The 9,526-nt window shown below is 39.4% G+C and overlaps 1 protein-coding gene across 1 annotated transcript; it reads right to left on the reverse strand.

Moving 5' to 3' along the window:
- Positions 1-7,267: 7,267 nt before the first annotated feature.
- Positions 7,268-8,608, reverse strand: LOC121749557 (transcription factor bHLH120-like). Its single transcript, XM_042144124.1, has 3 exons — positions 8,201-8,608; positions 7,648-8,001; positions 7,268-7,573 (listed from the first exon to the last, which is right to left on the reverse strand). The coding sequence occupies exons 1-3, from the start codon at positions 8,510-8,512 to the stop codon at positions 7,508-7,510; spliced, it is 732 nt and encodes a 243-aa protein (XP_042000058.1). The 5' UTR covers positions 8,513-8,608; the 3' UTR covers positions 7,268-7,507.
- Between the last annotated feature and the right edge of the window lie 918 nt (positions 8,609-9,526).

Genomic DNA, 9,526 nt, shown 5'->3' on the forward strand with positions numbered 1-9,526 from the left:
GGTAACGTCTCCTTTGGTGATGAATCTAAAATTCCAGTTAAAGGGAAAGGCAAAATACTAATTCGTCTGAAGAATGGAGCTCATGATTTTATTTCTAACGTATATTACGTGCCCAATATGAAAAATAATATTTTGAGTCTTGGACAACTCTTAGAGAAAGGTTATAATATTCATATGAAGGATTATAGCCTTTCAATAAGAGATGGCAAAAATAATTTGATCGCCCAAGTGCCAATGTCCAAGAATATAATGTTTTTATTAAATGTGCAAAATGATGTGGTGAAGTGTCTTCAAGTATGCTACAAAGATAAGTCTTGGTTGTGGCACCTTCGATTTGGGCACCTGAATTTTGGTCGCTTAAAATTGCTATCAAATAAAGAAATGGTACGAGGATTACCGCCCATCAAGCATCCCGATCAACTCTGTGAAGGATGCTTACTTGGGAAGCACTTCAGAAAGCCATTCCCAAAGGAGTCAAGTTCGAGAGCTCAGAAACCATTGGAGTTAATACATGCAAACGTGTGTGGACCAATCAAGCCAAGCTCCCTCGGTAAAAATAATTATTTCCTACTATTTATCGATGATTTTTCAAGAAAGACGTGGGTATATTTCTTGAAGCAGAAATCAGAAGCATTTGATGCTTTCAAGAGGTTCAAGGCTGCCGTAGAAAAGGAAAGCGGTCTAGAGATCAAAGCATTGAGGACCGATCGAGGTGGAGAATTCACATCCGGGGAGTTTCAAGAATTTTGTAAAGAAAGAGGAATTCGGCGGCAATTAACGGTTCCAAGATCCCCCCAGCAGAATGTAGTGGTCGAACGAAAGAACAGGACTATCGTTGAGATGACTCGGAGTATGCTAAAGACGAAGAATTTGCCCAATGAGCTATGGGCAGAAGCAGTGGCGTGCGCTGTATACCTGTCTAATCGGTCTCCAACCAGAAGTGTGTGGGGAATGACTCCTCAAGAAGCTTGGAGCGGAAAAAAACCAGGGATCGCACACTTGAGAGTGTTCGGGAGCAAAGCCTATGCACATGTACCGGATCAAACGAGGAGTAAACTCGATGACAAAAGCAAGCCATTCATCTTCATCGGGTACGACTCTAACACTAAAGGCTATAAGCTATATGATCCAACTTCGCAGAAAACAATGACTAGCCGAGATGTGGAGTTCGATGAAGAATGAGTATGGGATTTCGGCTCGGACAATGACACCACTTCCATACCTCCATTTGGAGATCCAAGAATAGACGAGCAAATAAGAGAGGAGCAACAAGAACAAACAACTCCACCTGCATCTCCTGCTACATCTGTTGGAGGCTCGCCGCCATCTTTCTTGAACGAAAGAGCCACACAACGCGCACGAAATTTGGCTGAAGTGTATGACGACACTGAAAGGTTAGAAGATCTTACCTTATTCTGCTTATTTGCTAATTGTGAACCAGTCAACTATGAAGAAGTTGCAGAAAGTAAAAATTGGCGAGTCGCAATGGATGAAGAGATTAAGGCTATGGAGAAGAATGATACGTGGGAGTTGGTGACACTACCAAAGGGACACAAGGCCATTGGAGTTAAGTGGGTGTATAAAATTAAGAAGAATTCCAATGGTGAAGTTGAAAGATATAAAGCAAGACTCGTCGCAAAAGGATATAGTCAAAGAGCCAGAATCGACTATGATAAGGTATTTGCTCCCGTTGCTCGCCTAGAAACTATTAGACTAATACTCTCTCTTGCAGCCCAAAATAGATGGAAGATTTATCAAATGGATGTAAAGTCGGCTTTCTTGAATGGATTTCTTGATAAAGAAGTCTACATCAAACAACCTGATGGTTACGTGGTGAATGGCCAAGATGACAGAGTTTTGAAGTTGAAGAAAGCCTTGTACGGGCTAAAGCAAGCACCAAGGGCATGGAATAGCAGGATCGACAAGTATCTTGAAGATAACGGCTTCACCAAATGCCCACATGAACATGCGCTCTATGTGAAAAGTAAAGGAAATGATGTCTTAATAGTGTGCTTGTATGTGGATGATCTCATTTTCACAGGAAACAATCCAAGCATGTTCGAGGAATTCAAGAAGGCCATGACTGACGAATTCGAGATGACGGACATTGGGCTGATGGCATACTACCTCGGTGTAGAAGTGAAGCAACTCGAAGATGGAGTATTCATCACACAAGAACACTATGCAAAAGAGATTCTGAAGAAATTCAAAATGGAGGATTGCAAGCCAATCAACACGCCGGTAGAGTGCGGGGTCAAGCTATCTAAGAACGACAAAGGAGAAAAGGTGGATCCGACACTATACAAGAGCTTGGTTGGAAGCCTACGGTACTTAACTTGCACAATGCCAGATATATTGTACGCTACTGGGCTCGTAAGCCGCTACATGGAAAATCCAACTACTTCCCATTTCAAGGGGGCAAAGAGGATACTCAGCTATCTCAGAGGTACAATCGACTATGGTCTATTTTATTCACAGTCTAATGATTACAAGCTTGTTGGCTATAGCGATAGTGATTGGGCTGGAGACAATGATGATCGAAAGAGTACAAGTGGATATGTGTTCTACATGGGAGACACTGCCTTCACTTGGATGTCTAAGAAACAGCCAATTGTCACACTATCAACATGCGAAGCCGAATATGTGGCTGCCACTTTAAGTGTTTGTCATGCAATTTGGCGCAGGAGTTTATTATTGGAGCTCGGGTGGCCACAAAAAAAGCCAACTTTGTGTGGATAACAAGTCGGCCATTGCGCTATCCAAAAATCCAGTGTTCCACAACCGAAGCAAACACATCGACACCCGCTACCACTACATCAGAGAATGTGTTGCAAATCAAGAGATTCAAGTCGAGTATGTGAAGTCGCAAGATCAGGTTGCTGATATCTTCACAAAGCCGCTCAAGCATGAAGACTTTATCAAGATAAGGACATTGCTCGGAATGACAAATCAAGTTTAAGAGGGAGTGTTGAAATATTATTAAACTTGATTTTGTAATAGAAATATCTAGATATTGTAGAATTGTCTAGAAATAAGCTTGAGAAAATATCTAGATATTTTAGTAGAAATATCTAGATATTTTAGGAGAATAATCTAGATTTTAGATATTATGTAAGAAATATCTAGATTTTTATAGATAAAAATGTTGATATTTAGAATATAAAATTATTATGTAGATTCTAGAATAGGAAGAGGACTCCTATAAATAGGAGTGAGTTGTAACATTTTAGATAAGTTGAGAAGTTGAGAGAATTTGAGAAATAAAGAGTGTCTTGGTTTTCCCCACATCAACATCTCCTAAATCACTTCCCAAATATTCCACCCATTGTCCCCTCAAATATTTCCTCCAAACTAAAATACTCCTCCAATATATTTCCTATATTTCAACAATCTCATCACCATGATAATATAATAGGGCTGCTTTTTTATTAAGGCCATGGAGTATATAATAACCAAATTATCGTCACACGTTATTCAACTGACTTTTCATCAATCTTATTCCTATGGTAATGAACATTGATTGGAGAGTAAAGAGAAAATTAATATATTAATTGATGAATGTTGATTGTAGAGTAAAGAAAAAATTAATGTGTTAATATATAGCTTAGAATGAAGATTTCTTCTACTATTACCTAGCTATTTTTATCTGATTTTATTATTCAAAATGGCATTAAAAGTGATTGAGATGTTCCAGTAATTGAAGCAACGCAAGTTTATTGTACAAATTCTTTAACGAAAATCAATATTTATTAAATTATAGTAAGTTTTAAATTAAAATAGCAGTCTTGTAAATATTCATAAAACTCTAGAGATGAGAGGTAGGAAGCAAGTCAGTCCCTATCCGAATATGAGAAATTAGAAATATAGCCCGCAGAGGCAGCGCAGATGGTTCTGGAGGGGCAGAGTTGCATAAATGGGCAAGGGTCGATTCCCACTTAGCTGCCGCTGCATACCCTAATTGAACACCATGTGTGGAGCCTTTGGCCTTTTGCATAAGAAATTGGAAATATAGGTGTAGGGCCATTTCTTATCTCTCCTATTTAAAAACATTTATTTCCAATAAATAGAATCTTAGATATTATAGATCCGATTGCCATGTATGGAGCTGACCTACCGTATCAGCTTCTTGATCGTAAGCCAGATGGAAGAAATGATTTTAATATACGCGTATATATAACAAAATTAAAGATGTTATATAGATTAATCAAATTATGAGCTGGTTTTGGAAGTCCAGTGATACGGCTATTATTATTATAATTATTTAGTTAGATAATTATGGATTTTCATATCTTTTTCATATCTTTTGTCTTGCTCATTAAGTTAGTATCCACTATTATAAATAGTGGACATTGTTCTTTAGTTCTATAATTCAAGAAATATCAATTATCCTTCTATTTTATTTTCTCTTACTTTCTTTCCTTTCAAACGTGCAAAACGCACAAAATCATAATTTTGACGCCGGATTGATCGACGGGCAAAAGCTCCCGCGACGTTCGACGCAAAATCTACGAGTTAAGGAACTTCATCCTTAACAATTGGTGCTTTCATCGTGATCTCTTCCTTCGAATCGCTGACATGTCGTACAACTACACCGGATATCAACTCCGGCAGGCGGATTGCCACCCATGGCAGCCTGTATCTCAACCCCTGCTCCATCCGATCAGAGATGGGAGACTCCACCCACAACACCATCCCTACCAAGCCCGTCAACCCACTTCCTGGGACCCGCCATGGCTGCGCCAGGAAACTGCGTGTCAGCAACCATCGTCCTACGAGACAGATTTGTACTCGCCACCACCGCCCTCTTGTTGGAACCCGCCAAGGTTGTGCACGCAGCAGGGATACTCTCAGCCTTATCAACCGCCTCAGCAGCCACACCACACCGCGCTCAGACAACCCACTAGTTGGGATCCACCTGCCTACTGGGAGACAACGGGACAACGCCCCTTCCACGAGGTCTCGGCATACGATCATCCGCTGCCCCCCAACCATAACTCAGGATGGAATCAACCCGCGCCGCAGCCACCTTGTCCAGCCACCACCACGGCACATCCGACTCTCGCACAACTTTAACAATTATTGGAAGCTTGCTACAGGATGGAGTCTCACCTTGTTGCAGCCGACCGACGCATCGACAACATGCTTCCTCCCGAGCTGCCTGAACCCGCGCAGCCCTACGGCTCCCAAATTTTCAGGTTTGGGGACCTCGTTCAGCACCTTCCTCCATCAGGAAATAGCAAGGCTTCGCCGGGGCCGTCGGGTTTAGTCCCCTACGACTCATTGGCTCCGCCGCAGCAGTCGAGTACATCACCACCACCCTTTGCGCTGCTTCCCAATACCGTCCTCGATCAGTCGCCGCCACCGTCGACGTTGATTCCTGATTGTGATCGAGTTGAGGAAGGCTTTGCTGATTCTGCCAAGATGATTCCTGTTTCTTCTGTTAGTTTTGGTGGACTTGAAAAGGTTGAGAAGATAGAGAAGTCCAGTCCGGATTCCGCACGTAAAGAGAAACCGGTTCACGGTTGCATCAAGATTCTGTGTGCGCGACAATTGAATGCTTCTCAATTCAAGATTCCCCAAGTCCAGATTGGTTTGGGTAGTTCCATTGTGGACAACGCATCGCTGAAATTATTGAGTGATTCATCTCATGTAAGAGTTGTCGCAAGTATGAATCATCGATCAACATCGCTCGACGCCGATGCCCGGTTGATTCCTCCGCAAAATGACACTTTATGCTTGAGCATTCATGGACGCATTGCTGCAGGGAGACGCTCAACTATTCGGGGTATGTTTGACCCAGGAGGATTCCTCGACACTCATCGTTGCTTCATGGTGCCCACCTTGAGGACAAGGTGGATTTGAACCGTGGGGGAGTTGATACGGCTATTATTATTATAATTATTTAGTTAGATAATTATGGATTTTCATATCTTTTTCATATCTTTTGTCTTGCTCATTAAGTTAGTATCCACTATTATAAATAGTGGACATTGTTCTTTAGTTCTATAATTCAAGAAATATCAATTATCCTTCTATTTTACTTTCTCTTACTCTCTTTCCTTTCAAACTTGCAAAACGCACAAAACCATAATTTTGACGCCGGATTGATTGACGGGCAAAAGCTCCCGCGACGTTCGACGCAAAATCTACGAGTTAAGGAACTTCATCCTTAACATCCAGCCACTTTTTAAGGGCATGAAATCTTGCATGATCTGATTAAAGATCACACTTTCTTGAAAAACAGGCCAACAAACTGCAAGCTGTTTTCAGAAATTATAATGATTAGTGGATTATTTATACAAGCATCTATAAATGTTAGTACCAAAGTCCTGTCAAAAAACTTTTGTTGGCTCAGGTAAAATGCATAAACAAATTTATCAATCTGAAATGAACCCTCTCAATTCTCCACGCTTTAAATAAAGTATAACATCCACAACAACACTAACATAGGTACTAGTATATTTATTCAACTATTATCAACGCCCAAAAGATTGAGCTGATTAAATAAATGGCTGCTAGCTCTGTACCAACTGCATTAAATTTATATCCTTCTAAATCGTCTCAATTATTCAGATCACTCATGCATGCAGCAGGTTGTTATAATTTATAGGCTACATCATAGGATAGCCAACTTGCATATTCAGTAAATTTTGTCCTATATATGGACCACTGTCAAAATTTATCCATGATGTAATTATTAGTACGATTTCGCTAATTAACATGCACATGCAAAACTTTTTAAGCCAAATAAGAGACCACAAATGCAAACATTCAATTGAAACTATAAAGAATATAATGAGACCAAGTATAGCATCCAAACATATAGGCAGTGTTCGATACGTTAGACAAAATAATAGTACTCCCTAAATAGACTCTATCTTGGATTTAATTAGTCACATGAGTAGAGGTAGCTAGGATGGATAATTATGAAACACAATGTAATCTTAACACTTTGGAGACGTGCCGATATACATCCTCACAGTGCAAGTTTATGATATAAATGACAACCGAACATGATATAAGAACAAACAAAACCTCTAGTAATGAGCAATAGTGCGAACCGAACGGGTCCAAAGGGTATTCCCCATCGAGAATTGAAAGATGAACTAGTAATGTATATAAATAAAAATGGTCGCTATCAAAATAAATTCCAAGATTTGTGCAGCAGTCTAGGTTGGAGCAAACTTCGTGAAAAAAAAAAAAGAAATAATGGAGATGCATGATTTCTAATTTCGTGAACATGGCCGAGAAAAATGCCTCAACTAACTAGTGATCCAAAATTGAGATTATTTTTTACCTTATGCCCATCCTCTGGAGTTTGCATTGTGCAATACAAAAATCAAAATTATGCACTATTGTTTGGGCACCACCAAGATAATTGAGAAATCAAATGTGCATAGTTATACCAGACCGGTCACACATGTCATGTCATGTAAGTTCCCTAAATCAAACAAGCCAATTATTCATAAACTCCAAATTCTCACTCACTTACTATAAATAACTCTCATTACTTGATTGTGTCATTCAATCTGTCGTGCAGCCCCCACACATCAAGGCTACTCCTATTGCTGGCCTGCAAATGAAGGGCATCAAATATCTACACTAAATCGTAGTCAGCGAATAATTGTGAAAAAACAGTTTTTCAACCTTAGTAACGATTGTATGGAGAAATCCACCATTTGTTGCGGTGGAAACACAGCTAACCACATCGAGCTCTCTTTGAAGGAGTTGCGCAAGCACGTGAGAGAGCTCGAACTGAGGGCTCTTGTTGGTGATGATGATCTCCAATCCATCCATATTCCGGTGCACTGCCACACTGTTATGCAATCTACTACTGCTACCATCTGAAATAATTTCAACGTTCGCGCCACGAGAAGAAGAAGAATTGTAGTATGATTTCTTTAGCTTGTCTCTTCGAGTTTGCAATCCTTCCATTTTCTCATGCATATGTTTTATGTACTTCGTCGCCTCCTCCATTTGATCGCTTACAGAGCTTTTCCCCTACATAAAAAACATGGAGAGAAAAAATAATTAAGATACAGACCTAAAACCATCGAGTAACAGTGCCTGAAAAGCCCTAATTTTGAGCCTCTTTTTTGGTCTGAATTTTGATAATTAGGGTTCAGCTCTAACCTAAACCATAGAGCATAAAACCCTAAGTTTTTCAGCAAGAAAAATGAAAATAAATAAATAAATTGACCTTGTTGTTCTCAACGGGAAGAAGGGTGTTGAGAGAAACACACAGCTTGGACATTTCTTCCCTCCTCTTCCTTTCAATATCTCTGTGCAAAACCCTCTTATTATATGATCCAAACCTGGCCTGACCCTTTTGCCTTGGCGGCGGCGGTGGCGATCCCAAGTTTGGAGTTCCGATCGGCTGATCTTCTCTTGAAGTGGAAGAGAAACTTAATAAATTGGTCTCGAGCAAGGAGTGGTCCATCACAATCTGATGTTGTTGACGAGTGGTTGGGGAACCGAAAACCAGCTCATCACATGGCTGGAAGGAGAACATGTTTAGATCTTGGAATCTTGTTTTGAATTGGAATTTGATGGAACGGTTGGGGAGTCTGTAAATGTAATGCCCCTTTAATTCCACTGCAGAAACAAGAAAAGGAAGAAACCAGACCCCACCTTAATATTACTCATTTTAAATGTTTATTAATGGACGGTAATGACTTGCTTTCTCTTCACTATTAAAAATGCATTCACAAAGGGATGTTCCCACCGAATATTGCTATATCACCAAAACAACACGCATAGTTTATTGCCAGATTTTCCAAATATTAATTGGGATAACCTACTTCCCTTCTTGATGTCCATCTTCTACATTATTTCATTTTTTTCCAGTTTTAATTTCTTATGTTATAGTTTTAAGTAATATAATATAATCATGACTTATTATAGTAAAAACTCATTTTCGACTATGGAGCGCAAATAATTGTGATTTATTATCAGGTTTTACTTTAATTTCTTTATTTTATATCCCCACCATCCACTAAAATTAGTTTCATATTGAAAACTGAAAGTTACCCTCAATTTATTACTCATTATTTTATCTTTATTTCTCCAATTGTATTCATATTTTCTCTACTTTACTTATCTATTTCTATCTCATATTTTATTAATTTTGTTGTGACAGAATAGAGTAATTGTGTAATCGACAAACGAAAAGAACGTAAAGATGACACAGATTTACGTGGTTCACCAATTGGCTACATCCACGGGCAGGAACGGAGAACAAATTTTATTCAGAGTGTTTTCAGATTATGGCTACAGGTTTCAGATTGGATCTAAGATCACAGAATTATGTGCTCTACCCCCATATAAATAGGCACACATGGCATCCTATCCTAATTCGGAAACATAATCATATCCCAATTAGGAAACATGATCTGAACAGATTCAAGGCATACTAACAAATCTCCACCTTTACTTGAATCCTCCTTCCAATTGCATCATCATAATACCAAACAAACAAACTTATTCATCATTGCCTCAAATTTTCCCTCCACATGCAACTAACAGC

Source organism: Salvia splendens, chromosome 9, assembly GCF_004379255.2.
Source record: "Salvia splendens isolate huo1 chromosome 9, SspV2, whole genome shotgun sequence".
Taxonomy (NCBI): Eukaryota; Viridiplantae; Streptophyta; class Magnoliopsida; order Lamiales; family Lamiaceae; genus Salvia; species Salvia splendens.

What these genes read in the sequence shown, in the direction of transcription:
- LOC121749557 (XM_042144124.1), bottom strand. Translation starts at nt 8,512, where the DNA reads ATGTTCTCCTTCCAGCCATGTGATGAGCTGGTTTTCGGTTCCCCAACC. An exon ending in TTCCCGTTGAGAACAACAAG is followed by an intron (nt 8,002 to 8,200) that starts GTCAATTTATTT and finishes TTTTTTATGTAG; the next exon opens with GGGAAAAGCTCTGTAAGCGA. An exon ending in TCCATACAATCGTTACTAAG is followed by an intron (nt 7,574 to 7,647) that starts GTTGAAAAACTG and finishes CTTCATTTGCAG; the next exon opens with GCCAGCAATAGGAGTAGCCT.